Consider the following 15,158-nt stretch of genomic DNA (forward strand, 5'->3'; position numbering starts at 1 on the left):
GCCTCCCATCTGCCCCTTAGGGAGGCACAGGTGCAGTGCAGACAGAATGTAACAGTGTCTTCCAAGGATATTTCTCTCTCCATGGTATGCCATTTGGCCGAGGTGGAAGATGGGGCCTGAAGCAGACTTTTTGTCCATCCCAAACCCCCGTGATACGGCTGGGTTCTAGCCTAGGTCTCTGGCTTCTCTCGTTCCTGACATCCTGACACTCCAAACGCCTCCTGCTGTGCCATGCTGCGGGGGGGCTCTCATCCCTGAGTGCTGAGGACGTTCCTAGCTGGTGGCTCAGCCAACATAGTCTGATGAGGTGGTGCCATCACCAGCCGCGGTGTGAGGAGACCTGGCTCGGGAGTGCGGGGCAGGGCCTGGGGGCTCCGGCCGTCCGCACCTCACTGGGTGCTGTGTCCGCTGCAGACCGGGAGGCGGCGCTGTGGGAGATGGAGGAGCATCACCTGCAGGAGAGGCACCAGCTGGTGAAGCAGCAGCTCAAAGACCAGTACTTCCTCCAGCGGCACGAGCTGCTGCGCAAGCACGAGAAGGTGAGGCTCGAGCGCGCGGCCCCGGGCTGCCACTGGGGCCGGGGGCCGCCCTGCGTCTGAGAGGAGCCGGGTTTGCACAGGGAGGCCCGGGAGGTTCTCGGCAGTGTCCTCCGCAGATCCAGGGGCCGGGAGTCATGGACGCTCCCTCCCTGACCCCGGCGCCCGACGTGTGTGTCTCACTTTCCCCCTTTTTCCTTTCTTTAGTCCTGCCGCCTTTCCGTTTTCACTCTGTCCTTCCCGTGGTTCTCTCAGAATACTTCTTGCTCTTTTTGGTTATGACTGGCTCACGATGTTGTCTCGCTCTCTGCTGTACCGCACAGGGGCTCACACACATACGCAGGCTTTTTTTGTAGCCTCTCCATTATGGTTTCTCCCAGGAGACTGGATGGAGATCCGCGTGCTGCACGGCAGGACCTTGTTGTTTATGCGTTCTAACCGTAATAGTTTGCATCTGCGAACCCCAAACCCCTGTCAGCCCCTCTCCATCCCCCCCCACCCCCGCTCTGGGCGGCCAGTCTGCTCTCTGTGAGTTTGTGCCATTATTTTAGATTCCACGTGGAAGTGATGTCATGTGGTATTTGTCCCCCTCTCCCTTACTGTGGTAATCTCTAGGTCTGTCCGTGCTGCTGCGAGAGCCATCACTTGTTCTTTTTCGCGGCTAAGCAGTATTCCGCTGGATATGTATGTGCGCAGTCTTTATCCATTCCTCTCTCGGGGGACATTTAGGTTGTTTCCGCGTCTTCACTAAACAGTGGGGTGCATGTATCTTTTTGAATTACAGCTTTGTCTCCCCAGGAGTGGGATTGATGGGTCATATGTGGTGGCTCTGAGTTTTCTGAGGAACGTCCATACTGCTCTCCATAGTGGCTATACAAGTTTACATTCCCACCAACAGTGTAGGACTGTTCCCTTTCCCTCACACCCTCTCTTGCAATTGTTATTTGTAGACATTTTAATGATGGCCATTCTGACAAATGTGAGGTAGTACCTCATTGTAGTTTTGATTTGCATTGTTGAAGATTGATTGTAGGTGTGTAGGTTTATTTCTGGGCTCTATTCTGTTCCATTGATCCATATATCTGTTTTTTTTTTTTTTCATACATCTGTTTTTGTACCAATACCACACTGTCCTTTTTATTTTATTTTTTGGATAGACTTATTTTTATTTTTTATTTATTTTATTGTTTATCTCACAGCCTGTGGGATCTTAGTTTCCTGACCAAGGATCAAACTGAGCCCTTGGCAGTGAAATCTCAGGAGTCCTAACCACTAGACTGCCATAGATTTCCCAGTACCACACTGTTTTATTACTGTAGATTTCTGCTGTTGTCTGAAGTCTTTCAAAATACATTTAAGTCTCAACTTAAATACCACTTCTGCCAGGAAGCTTTCCCGAACCCCCAGGCCAGGGCCGCTCCTGTGGCTGGGGCACTCTTACTTCTGTGTGATTGTCTTGGTTTGGTCCCCTGCTGAGGACAGAGACAGGTTAAACTGAGGTCTGGTGCAGGCTGTGACAACTCCTAACCCAAGTACAGTGTTGGAAGTCAGCCCAAGGCTGTGGCAGTTTGGAATAAACATGCCCTACCTGGCTAGAAAGTCAGGGGAGGCTTCTTGGGAGAAGTAATGCCTGTGCTAAGTTTTGAAATACAAGTGCTAGGTGAAGGAAAATATTCAAATTTATCAAGACTTTAAAAAATTGACACCAATCAGTAATGAGGATCCATCCCATTAATGTACATTTTGCTCTGAGATAATAGCTCAGGATAGCATGCTACCGATTGGTTAAATAAGAAGGCATTCAGAAGGTAAGAATCTAAAACATTATTAATGGTAATTTTTAAATTGAAAATAGAAAATATTACTTAAGAGAGAAGTCAAATAACGCGAGCCTTGTTCTGAGCATTCTGAACCACATGGGTCCTGGGCTCCTGAGTGGCGTGTGGCAGCCTTGACCTCTTGACTACACCTGTGTGTGTGGAGAAGCAGCTGACCTTGTCCCCTCTGGGTGTCCCTCTCAGGAGCGCGAGCAGATGCAGCGCTACAACCAGCGCATGATTGAGCAGCTGAAGGTGCGGCAGCAGCAGGAGAAGGCGCGGCTGCCCAAGATTCAGAGAAGTGAGGGCAAGACGCGCATGGCCATGTACAAGAAGAGCCTCCACATCAACGGAGGGGGCAGCGCCGCTGAGCAGCGCGAGAAGATCAAGCAGGTCGGGGGCCTGGGGTGTCCTGGAGTGGGGCCAGACCCAGGTTTGGTGGGGCCCGAATCTTACACATTTAAGGGAATATAAAATATAAGATGCAGCAGAGTCTTGGAAAGAGGAGAGGAATGGAAGGCTCACATTGACCCCCTTCTGGTAGATAGGAAGGAGGCTTGGCGTTGCTTTCTGATGCACGCTCCCTGTCACACTCCTGGGCTTCTCTCCTGCAGCTGCTTCTGCCCTTTTCATCTCCTGAGACCCCCACTCACCAGTCACCCAGGTGGCTGGGGCACATGGAGTGGGTGGCCCTGGATCCCCGTGACTCCTCTGACTCCGCACACTGTCCTAGCACGTCTCAGTGTCCCCGCCAGTCTGAGGGCTCCTTGCAGGCGGGGGCTGGGAGGACGTCACACAGGGGCCCTGCCTGAGTGGTGAAGGGCACTGTGCCTGAACACACGCGGGCCCCTCGGGGCATCTCCCTGAGGGGGGCCGCTCCTCTTCTCGGCTGCAGTTCTCCCAGCAGGAAGAGAAGAGGCAGAAGGCAGAGCGGCTGCAGCAGCAGCAGAAGCACGAGAACCAGATGCGGGACATGGCGGCCCAGTGTGAGAGCAACACGAGCGAGCTGCAGCAGCTGCAGGTACCGCCCCTGCCCCGCCGCGCTCGCCCCTGTCTCCCTGGGGCCTCGGGACCCTACGGACAGGGGAGCTCCGGGTGGAGCTGTTTCCATCCTGCTGTTCTCTGTGATGTTGGTCACATCACATCCCCCTCCCGTGCCATAGTTTCCACATGTATAAAATAGGCATGGGGCAAGGGTGAGGACTCCTATTTTGTAGAACTGGAGTGAGGTTTTGTGAATGGGATGGCAGAACTGAGCCAAAAATGCTATGCCCAGGACCTGGCAGTGGGCATGCTGCTGGCTTTCTTGGTCATCACTTTGTCTTTGGAAAAGGTGTCCCAATAACCCTAATACCAAAACCAGACATTCCAAGGAGGAAAACTACAGATCAGTGTCTCTCATGAGCACAGATGCACAAATCCCCAATGAAATGTTAGCAAACAGAATTTTAAAATACATAAAAAGAAATATTTTAAATACCATGACCAGGTGGGATTCACCCCCTAGGGTTGGTTCAGTATACAAAAATGAGTTAATGTAATCCATGACATCAGCAGGCTAAAGAAGAAAAATCACATGATCATATCATCAGTAGATACAGAAAAAGCATTTGACAGAGGCTGACACCTGCTTATGTTAATTAGCAGAAGGGAACTTCCTTAACTTGATAAAGAGTATCTACAGAAACCTACAGCTACCATTAACCTTGATGGAAAGAAGCTCAAAATTTTCCCATAAAGTCAGGAAAAGGTATCCTGATATTGCCAGCCCCTCTGTGACCCCCTTCCCTGGGGAGATCCTTGACCTCTTCAATTTCTCCAATCCCAATCCAGTTCACCTCCCGCTAAGGGCCCTTGCCCAGGAGTTGGCACTTGGAGCCCCCTTGTGGTGGAGCGAGGCATTGCTCTACGTGACAGATGGACCGACACAAGCATCTGTGACCTGGGGAAACTCTGAGGCTGTGAGATCCACCTGGCGGTTTCTGGAGGGCAGACGGGTGTGCAGGAAACACTGCAGGTGTTGCAGCCTGCCAGGCAGGGGCCCCGCTGCTTGTTGCTGTGTGGATTTTAGCCAGCCCGCCCACCTTCTGTGTTTTCCTTCCCACCCCTTCATGACGGGGTTACCTTGAGGACCAACTGAGAGAAGCTGCAGAGAGCCCGGAGCCAGCGCTGGGCAGGCCAGAAGCACTCAGGGCAGCTATGAGGATTATTCCCAGCCGAAAGTGAAAGTGAAGTCGCTCAGTCCTGTCCGCCTCTTTGCGACCCCGTGGACTGTAGCCTGCCAGGCTTCTCCCTCCATGGGATTCTCCAGGCAAGAATACTGGAGTGGTTACCATTTCCTTCTCCAGGGGATCTTCCAACCAAGGCAGTTTCTAAATTCCTAGAACCCTTGAGCTTGAAACCCCAGGTAAAAATCCCCCAAGCAGTTCTGCTCTTCCAGTCCAGCAGGGTGGAGGTGTCTGGATAAAGGCACTTTCCCCCTGCTTTATAAACGCATGATAAACTGCAGGATTGATTCTCTGTGAGGAACCAGCAGGGAACTGTCACTACTGCCCCTGTGGGAGATTCCAGGTTTAGTTTTGTGAGACAGATAACTTGCCTCAGAGAGAGAGTGGTGATGTTGGCAAGCCTCAGGCAGGTCCATGGCCCTTATCCCTTGTCACACATCTCTCCTGAAGGGATGGTATGTGACACAGAAAATTATATAACTTACATAGACACGAAATATTTATACATGCAGATTATCTTATCTCACGCTGCCATAACAAAATACCAGAGACCGGATGGCTTAAACAACAGGAGTTTATTTTCTTAGAGTTTTGGAGCCTGGGAATCAGAGATCAGCGTTGCCAGCATGGTTGGGTTCCGGGGGAGTGGATACCTTCTCGCTGTGTCCTCAAGTGGCAGGGGGGAAGGAGGGAAGGAGACAGGGACAGAGCACTCTAGCGTGTGAGCTCTCTGGTTTCTTCCTGACTAGCCCCACCTGAGGGCCCTATCCTCTTGACCTCACTAAACCTCCTTATCTCCCAAAGGCCCCATATCTCCAAATACCATCACATTGGACATTACAGATTCAACATAATGAATTTTAGGGAGAAAACAATTCAGTATACGGCACAGATGTTTAAGACAATGCTATTTGTAACAGTGAAAATTAAGAGCAACCCAAGCTGGCCAGAAATAGGGGAATGTTTAAATTAGATAAAGCCATACTGTAAGATACTCTGCAGGAATTAATCATGATTAAAAAAATGTTAATTCTTTGTATAACTGTTTACATTATAATGTTAAGAAGGAGGCAGGTTTCAGAATTTTATATACAGGGTGAGCCGAACAACACACAGGGCAGAGCCTGACAAGAAATATATCTAAAATTCTGTAGTGGTTGCCTCTGTATGGTACAATTAGGGCACATATTTATTGCTAATGGTTTTATTGTTTTGTTAAAATGACATATATGTTCATGTTGAAAAATTCAAACAATGCAGGAAGTACAAAGAAGAAAGCTGCAAAACTGCTACAGATCCTATTACACAATAAAACCTATTAATGTTGATATTCTGGACTGTTCTTCCAGGCACCTTTTGGTGCATTTGTACTCATGTGTATAGAGTTTTGTATAAATGGGGTTTTTAATCAAGGAGAAGACATGATGAACGATGTGAACGACGCTGGTGCCTCACTGTATGTCTCAGCCCTCTGTGTCTCTTACCTGTCCTGCCTGGAATATGTTCCAGAATGAAAAGTGTCACCTCCTGATAGAGCATGAAACCCAGAAGCTGAAGGCTCTGGACGAAAGCCATAACCAGAACCTGAAGGAATGGCGGGACAAGCTCCGGCCACGCAAAAAGGTAACCGTGTCTGGGCTGGTGGGCCTTTGGTGGGCTCTGCTTCATTGTACCCCTGGTGTCTGCCTAGGATGCGGGTAGAAATACAGATATGGATAAAGATACAGACTCGGTTTATTTTGAGGAACTGGCTCACCCGATGGTTGGGGCTGGTCAGTCTGAAACCTGCAGGGCAGACTGCAGGCTGGAGAGCCAGAGAGGGTTGATGTTGTGGTCCTGAGCACCAGGGAAGTCCAGAGGCACAGTCTTCTCTTCAGTGGGGCTTCAGGCTTGCCTCTTAAGGCCTGCAGCTGACTGAGGCCCACCCACATTATGGCAGGTAAGCTGCTCCATTCAGAATCTACTGAGTTACGTGTTAATCACATCTAAAAAATTCCTTCACAATGCCATCTAGACTCATGTTTGACCAAACAGCTGGTTACCATGACTTTGCCAGGTTGACAGATAAATTAAGCGCTACAGGGCCTCAGTGTGGTTATCTGTAAAGTGAAGATATGAATATCATTCAGTGTTACGTGGAAAGTCCCTCGCCCATAATATAGGCCAGGGACATACTCACTTCCTTCCATTCTAAACTCTCTGAGGATGAAGCTGCCCTAACTGTCCTTGATTCTCTGTCCTTAAGCCCTGAGGTCTGTTCTGCGGTCATCTTCAGCTCTACCTGCTCTAACTGAGGTCTGGCCAGGAGGCGGCTGCCCACCTCGGCTACAGAGTGGCCTTGGAAGTCCTTGAGTTGAGGCCTCCCTCCCTGTGCTAATGGAGATTTCTGGCTGGAAGCTGGCCAAGGCCCCAGACATTCCGATTAAAAGGTCCACATTTACTTGTAACACATGGTCTGCTGGGACTTGTGATACTTGACACTCAAATCAATAATACTGGTGACATACGTTCACTCTGGTATCAGAAGTAAATGTTTGCCTGGTTCTCTTACCCAGTGGTTCTGTATGCTTTGCACATCCTGAGAGAATCTGAAAGTGAACGGTCACATTGCCTCCAGCAACTGCTCAATTCCCAGACTGCTTCAGGGGGGTGCCTGGACTTAGGGGGAGGTATTCAAAGTGTGTGTTGGTGAGCTGGTATTGGATTTTGCTGGTGGTGGCTGCCTCTTTTCCTGAATTCTTTGTAGATGCATTCTATCCTTTTTTTTTTTTTTTCATTTACCTGGGTTGCTGGTGGAACACTGACCCAGAGGTGATGATTTTCATTCTAGAATAAATGTTTTTACACTCTTGGATTTCCATCAGCAGCTTTGAGCTGTGGCCCATGTGTGGGGAGCCAGGGGAGATGACGGTACCTTGTGGAATATTTTAGAAAAATTCATATTTTTTTCTTTCAGTAAGTATAGAATGTCTGGTGAATTCAATAAGGTGTTGCTTGGGTCATAGTTAACATAGAATGTGGCCTCAGACAAGTCTTTCCCCCTGAACCTTGCTTTTTAAAGCTGTAAGATGAAGATAACATTTCTTCCCTTAAAACAGGTGTTTTAAGGCCTATTCAGTTCAGTTCAGTTCAGTCGCTCAGTTGTGTCTGACTCTTTGCAACCCCATGAATCACAGCACACCAGGCCTCCCTGTCCATCACCCACTCCCGGAGTTCATTCAAACTCATGTCCATCGCGTCGGTGATGCCATCCAGCCATCTCATTCTCTGTCGTCCCCGTCTCCTCCCACCCCCAATCCCTCCCAGCATCAGAGTCTTTTCCAGTGAGTTAACTCTTTGCATGAGGTGGCCAAAGTATTGGAGTTTCAGCTTTAGCATCAGTCCTTCCAATGAACACCCAGGATTGATCTTTAGAGTGGACTGGTTGGATCTCCTTGCAGTCCAAGGGGCTCTCAAGAGTCTTCTCCAGCACCTATTACCATGGACCAAATGTGGCCCACCACCTGTATTTGTAAATAAAGTTTTACTGGAGCACAGCCATGTGCATTCATTTACATATCATCTATGGCTGATTTTATACTACAAAAGCGGTTGAGCAGTTTTACCAGAGACCTTACTGTTTGCAAAGCTGGAATATTTACAGTCTGGCCCTTTATAGAAGACAGATTGCTGACTGCTCTGGGTTATATAGAGAACATACAGGTTGTATAGGGGTAAAAAAGAGAAGTGCTTAAGAAGATAGGTTCTGAAGTAAGACAAACATGGGAGAAAGTCTTTGCTCCCCATTACTAGCTGTGAGACCCTGGGCAGTTAGTAAACCTTTCTGTGCTAAAATAAAAGTGGTAGCTGATGACCTACAGGCTGAAACTGGCTTACAGAGAGGTTTGGCCAGCAGACAGCAATTTAAAAACTTTTTTAAGTTGCCAATTTTTTAAGTATAAGGAAATTTTACATAAAAACCTGGATTTCCAGTTTCTTTTGAAAACTTAGGAGCTCGAGCAACACTGGGCCCGTCATATCACATGACAGCCATCAGCTGGAGCTGAGAAGACAATGTCCTTTCCCCATCTTTCCTTTAAGGTAGAACTCACTAGAATTTAGTACTGTTGAAGGAACGTGAGCTTAAGGGGGTAAGTTTGCTGAGACTATTTCAGGGCATCAAAGAATAGTTTTAAAAAGAGAGACAGAATGCTGGTCAATTCCTGTGAATGGTTACTTCTGTAATGAAAGCAAGTAATAATGAAGCCTCATTTACTGAGTAACCCATGTGTGCCTGACTTTGCAGAGTGTTTCCGAGCCTGAACTCTAAAGTTAGACCCATCTTGCTTCTGCCCCCACGTAGCTGAATGACCTTGGACAAGTGACCTAAACTCTCTGAGCCTCAGTTTCTCCATCTATAAGATGGGGATAATAGTATCTATCTTATAGAGTGAAGATTAAATAAGCTGTAATACACTTAGCATAGTGTGTGACATGCAAGAAGTACTCAGTAGTTACAGCCCCTTAGGATTTTAAAATTTATATATATATATATTTCTGATGTGTACCATTTTTAAAGTCTTTACTGAATTTGTTACAGTATTGCTTCTGTTTTATGCTTTGGTTTTGTGGCCTCAAGGCACATAGGATCTCATGTGCAAGTCCAACCAGGGATTGGACCTGCACCCACTGCATTGGCAGGTGAAGTCCTAACCACTGGACGATGAGGGAAACTGCAGCCCATTGGTTTTTACTTTAATCTTTGCAAGTGCCCTCTCAGGAAGACAGTGAGATTGCCATTTTACATGAGAGGAAACAGACCTGGGGAGGAAACAGAACATGCAGAGGCCCACCCAGCTGCTAGTGGAGCGGAATCCCATTTGACTGTAAAGCCCCTGCTTTTTTCCTCTGCACTCTGCTTCCTTTCTTTTCTTTTTTTGGTCTTCTGGTATGATTTCCTTTATTTGTAAATCAGTTCAGTTCAGTCATTCAGTCGTGTCCGACTCTTTGCAACCCCATGAACCGCAGCACGCCAGGCCTCCCTGTCTATCACCAACTCCCAGAGTTCACTCAAACTCATGTCCATTGAGTCGGTGATGCCATCCAGCCATCTCATCCTCTGTCGTTCCCTTCTCCTCCTGCCCTCAGTCTTTCCCAGCATCAGGGTCTTTTCAAATGAGTCAGCTCTTCACATCAGGTGGCCAAAGTATTGGGAGTTTCAGCTTCAACATCAGTCCTTCCAGTGAACACCCAGGACTGATCTCCTTTAGGATGGACTGAGTCTTCTCCAACACCACAGTTGAAAAGCATCAATTCTTCGGTGCTCAGCTTTCTTTACAGTCCAACCCTCACATCCATACGTGACCACTGGAAAAGCCACAGCCTTGACTAGATGGACCTTTGTTGACAAAGTAAGGTCTCTGCTTTTTAATATGCTATCTAGGTTGGCCATAACTTTCCTTCCAAGGAGTAAGCATCTTTTAATTTCATGGCTGCAATCACCATCTGCAGTGATTTTGGAGCCCAGAAAAATAGTCAGCCACTGTTTCCCCATCTATTTGCCATGAAGTGATGGGTCCAGATGCCATGATCTTATTTTTCTGAATATTGAGCTTTAAGCCAACTTTTTCACTCTCCTCTGTCACTTTCATCAAGAGGCTCTTTAGTTCTTCACTTTCTGCCATAAGGGTGGTGTCATCTGCATATCTGAGGTTATTGATACTTCTCCCGGCAATCTTGATTCCAGCTTGTAATCTCTCATTCAATATTATTATTTCAATGTTATACTTGGATAGTTTTAGCGGAACTTTTTAAAATCTTTAATGGAAGGATAATTACAATGTTGTGTTGTTTTCTGCCATACATCAACATGGATCAGCCGTACGTACACATATGTCCCCTCTCTCTGGAGCCTCCCTCCCATATCTCACCCCATCCCACCCCCTGGCTTGTCACAGAGCCCCAGTTTGAGTTCCCTGAGTCATACAGCCAATTCCCACTGGCTATCTATTTTATCTATTTTACATGCTGCTGCTGCTAAGTCACTGCAGTCGTGTCCGACTCTGTGCGACCCCATAGACAGCAGCCCACCAGGCTCCCCCGTCCCTGGGATTCTCCAGGCAAGAACACTGGAGTGGGTTGCCATTTCCTTCTCCAATGCATGAAAGCAAAAAGTGAAAGTGAAATTGCTCAGATGTGTCTGACTCCTAGCGACCCCATGGACTGCAGCCTACCAGGCTCCTCCATCCATGGGATTTCCCGGGCAGGAGCACTGGAGTGGGGTGCCATCGCCTTCTCCTCTGTTTTACATATGTTAGCGTATATGTTTCCATGCTTCCGTTCTTAATTGGAGGTGTATTTTTGGAGAACTCTCAGGACATTGTTCAGGTAAGACACCATTTATCTTGTTAAACCTGCGTGTGTCCGAAGGAAGCAGCACCTGCAGTGCCGGCTGCCTGGGCACCCCCTCGGAGTTACATGGTGTGCTTTTACAGTGTCAGAAAGCCCTGTCCTGCAGTGGAGTTTCAGAACCGGAATCTGAGGGGGTGGCACGACTGCGCTTAGAGTTTGAAAAGCCACCCGACTTGGCAGGACAGCACTCTGGTTAGGAACACTGTGTAGCTCAGACAACTCTTGTTAAAGCTCTTCCTCCATCTTCTATTAATACCTCAGGTTTTTCTCCAGTCATCTGGCTGTTCCCTGCCAGCAGACTCACTTCTGCTGTTCCCTTGCGCCCTGTCTAGAAGGCATTTCCCCAAAGCAGAACTCTTGGCCCACAGGCAACTCGTGCATGGTTGAGGCAGTAGGAAGGAGGAGCTGGTACTTACCTTCTGGGTGGTGGGCTCTGGGAAAGGAGAGAGGGAAGACCGAGTTACCTGAGCGCTGAGGCCTGGGGGGTGGGGGGCGGAAATCTCCAGAGACCACTTTGGTGGTGCCGTGGTTGGGGGAGGCTTGTATCCTAAGTGATGTGACTGAGTGCCATCTGCCCTCTGTCCCAGGCTCTGGAAGAAGATCTGAACCAGAAGAAGCGAGAGCAGGAGATGTTCTTTAAGATGAACGAGGAGACAGAGTGTGCAAATCCCACCACCCCAAACAAGGTCACCAAGTTCTTCCCCTACAGCTCTGCGGATGCTGCTTCTTAACAGCCCCCCAGGGCTGCTCTGTGAACAAGTAACTCAGGAGCCCCTTCCTTCTCGCCTCCATGCCACTCGAATCCAGCCCCTTGCTGAGTGCCACCTCAGCCGTGCCCGACGGACCTGGCATCCCTGACTTCTCGCTTACTGTGGAGGGCGAGGTTTCGTGAAGGGCTGCCTGACCCTTGTGCGTGCTCCATTTGAGCCCAGTGATCTGGGCTGTTGGTGGGGCTGCAGACCAGGAGGAATAGGCGTTCTGTGGCCTCAAGGCGCCTCCTGTTGCCAAACCAGCAGTTGTGCTGTCTGTGAGCACGAAGCGCTGTTGCCGAGGTCCCCGTGGGTTCATTCGCCCTGTAATTTTCGGTGGCTTTTCAGCCGTTCCCTGCAGTGGAAGACAAGAACCAGGGCTCTTAATGGCCATTTTGGCTCCAGCAGAGCCTGGTCTGCAGCCAGATGCTCAGGGGGTACCCCTGTTCCCCCAGCTCCCCCAGTTTGCTTTCCTCTCGAGACTGCCTCCACAGTGGTGGAACGGGAAGAACCTGAACGCTTCACGTTGATCTCAGGTGTTTCGTGCCATCTGGGCTCCCCCTTTCTGTACACACGTCCCCCCCGCTTCCCGTGCACACAGAACAGGGCCCGCTGGCGCTACGCGGCTTGCCTCTGCCCTGGGCCTCTTGTGCTGGGTGCATTGGAAGGTCCTTGCCGGCTGAGCCCATGCCGCAGAGCATGTTAGGGCGAGCCACTGGTATGGGGTGGGGGTGCTGGGTGTTGGCCACAGAGGCGCAGATGGTACAGGCTGAGTTGCCAGTCTGTGATGCCTTTTTGGCCCCACAGAGGGATCCTATGTTCAGGGATAAATTCCTTGTCCCACAAGACTTTCCCAGCCCAGTCATTCTGTCTCACAGTTGCCCATCCTGTCTGCTGGTGATACGGGAAGGCGCTTCCCTCTGCGCTGTGTCCCTCCTACTTCAGGGTCCAGCCTTACACTTCAGACAGAGGCTCACAGGCACTGCACCTTCTGTTCAGGGAGAAATATGGACTGCTTCTTGCCCCCAGGAACCTGACAGAAGCAAAGCTTCTGTGTCTCAGATGGAGTCCTGGGCCTTGATGCCTCAGCCAGCCTCCCAGAGATTCCACTCCCCACGGGCTACAGCATACATAACCCAGTAAAGTGAATGCTCAACCCAGCGTTCGATTCATCTACGAAGAAAACCTTTTTTTTTTTTTCCACCTTTATGTCTAACTTGATATAAATGAATGTCCTCCTCAGGAAAACATCTGCTTTAAAAGAAAACAACAGCAGAAGAATATGAAGGTGACTGGGACGAGTCAAGTGGGCATACTGATTCTGGGCATGAGTTTGCTGGTGATGGGTGGTTAACACTCTGGGGAGAGTCCCTCTTTCTTCCTCACCTACAGGTTAAGGTTAGATGGTCTGTCTTTCCAGGACAGCAAGTCCCTGGAGTTTTCTGGGTACTCTTGTAACTGGATTTTGGGAAAGGAGGGTAACCATTCAATAGAAAAAGGGACTTGCGGTTCCACAGACTTACATACGCAGTGAAGATGGGCCGAGGGAAGTACTGGTCCTCGTAGGTTAGCGAGCACTCAGCTTGCCTGCTTCAGTATTTGACCCAGCAGGGACAGTTTTCAGGTCTCCCACAGATGAGATAAGGGAAATGCTGGTCCGCTGTGACTCTCTCTGGCGCACAGGTGCCGGGGAAACGTGAACTAGCGCCATTGTAACGACAGGACACAGATGCAGCTCCACCGGGCGAAGCCAGCAGGGGCGAAGGGTCTCGCATTGGCCGATGGCAGGGCTGATCTGGGCTTTGTTTACAATCCTGCCTTCTGTAGGCTGGGGCATGAGAGGGAGGATTAGGAGAGAGGCCAGTCTCATGGTTCAGGAGGAAGTCCTTCACACTGGAATCTCATTCAAGGAGTTGCCTTTCTGCTCAGCACCGCCTGCGCCCGACTAGTTCCCCCGCCCTTTCCGGATGGGGTTTGCTTGGATCTCCCAGGCCCACAGTGAAGCCAGTATGATGCCCCTCACTGAGGAAGCCCATGCAGTATTCTTCGTGTTCTGTGCTAATGTTTTCTCTGGAAGGGACAGACGGAACTGATTCTCATTTTCAGTCAGTTTTTAGCAGAGTAAATAGAACTAACTTATATTTTCCCTTTTATGGAGAAGTTATTTTTATGTAGTTTCCAAACTTTATATAAAAAAACTTTTGTGAAGTGTTCTCTGCACAGTTAACTGCAAGAATGTAAATATGCTTCTAATAAAATAACAAGGTGAGAAACTCTTTGCATTTGGCTTTGTTCTCTTGGATTGGGGTGGGGAAAGCAGGGCAGACTTACCCAGGAAACGGTTTACTATTGTCTGAGTACACTGGTGCCTCCCAGAGTGTATAGCAGGTCAGACTTAGGGGTTTCTGTTCTTGAAGAAGTTACATTTGATGTGTTTTCTCTACAGACATTTATATCATTCTCATTTAACAGCAAACATTCGGCCCCTGAGAGTTTTTCAGATGTTAACTTTCTGAATCCTTTCAGCAGCCTGTGAGGAAGGCATCGTCATTTTACAGATGAGGAAGCATGCTGGGGAAGGGGAGGGTCAGGTGCACGCGCACAGCCCTGCTGATGCCCGTGGAATTCACAAGTTTGAACTCCACGGTCTCCTCCACAGGTCCTCTCCCACCAACTGCACGCATGGCACTCAAGCAGGAGACACACACAATTAACCACTGGCTTCTCTGCCATATTGAAAAGTGATGGCCATGCTTCTAAAACCTCATTCAGGGGTTCTTAACCTGGAGTCCATGGACCCCTGTTATACGCACACAAGGGATCCATGGGTAGAATTCAGGGTATCGTTGTACCTGAATGAGAAAGATAGGTAGTTTCACTAAGCTCTAACTGAATTGCAGTGTTTCCTTTCTTTATGGGTATAGGCAACAAACTAATAGTGTCAGCAATAGAAATCACAGATACTCCAGCTCACATTAGAGATGTCGCAGACATCTTCAATTATCATTTTTGTTCATCATTTTGAAATCATAGTAGTTAACTGGACCTATCACTAGATTTTGCTATTTAATGAGATACAAATATACATAATATATATAGCTACATATTACATACATTTTCTAATATTTTGACACCTGTTTCATGATGATTAGCTTCACTTGTAATCCATGTGCTTTACACTGTGCATTTGCGAATGTCACCCTGAGAAGGGGTTTATACTCTGTTTTAGCCTGGCCTACCTGCGGCCCTGAGCTGTCTCTGGCCTGGGAACTCTCTCACCAGCAGGTGGCAGCTCCCGTCACAGCACCCCACAGGCCTGTCAGCCGGATGCATCTGGGGGACCATTAAGGGCTAGGAAAATGACTGAGGTTCCTGGGAAAAAGACTCATGAGACTGGTGGAAAAGACAGTGAATTAGGGGAGGTGTGGGAACTTTCCC

The 15,158-nt window shown here is 48.8% G+C and overlaps 1 protein-coding gene across 1 annotated transcript in view; it reads left to right on the forward strand.

Annotated features, from left to right (window-relative positions):
* STK10 (serine/threonine kinase 10) overlaps positions 1 to 13,996 on the forward strand; it is a 142,667-nt gene extending 128,671 nt beyond the window's left edge. The window contains exons 15-19 of the mRNA XM_055421826.2: positions 415 to 539; positions 2,558 to 2,746; positions 3,249 to 3,374; positions 6,091 to 6,204; positions 11,559 to 13,996. Of these exons, the coding sequence (XP_055277801.2) occupies positions 415 to 539; positions 2,558 to 2,746; positions 3,249 to 3,374; positions 6,091 to 6,204; positions 11,559 to 11,702 (698 nt within the window). The 3' untranslated portion in view covers positions 11,703 to 13,996. The remainder of the gene's footprint in view (positions 1 to 414; positions 540 to 2,557; positions 2,747 to 3,248; positions 3,375 to 6,090; positions 6,205 to 11,558) is intronic.
* The last annotated feature ends 1,162 nt before the right edge of the window (positions 13,997 to 15,158 follow it).

This window comes from Moschus berezovskii, chromosome 18 (assembly GCF_049115385.1).
Source record: "Moschus berezovskii isolate FMDL1 chromosome 18, NW_MosBer_1.0, whole genome shotgun sequence".
In the NCBI taxonomy this organism is placed as follows: domain Eukaryota; kingdom Metazoa; phylum Chordata; class Mammalia; order Artiodactyla; family Moschidae; genus Moschus; species Moschus berezovskii.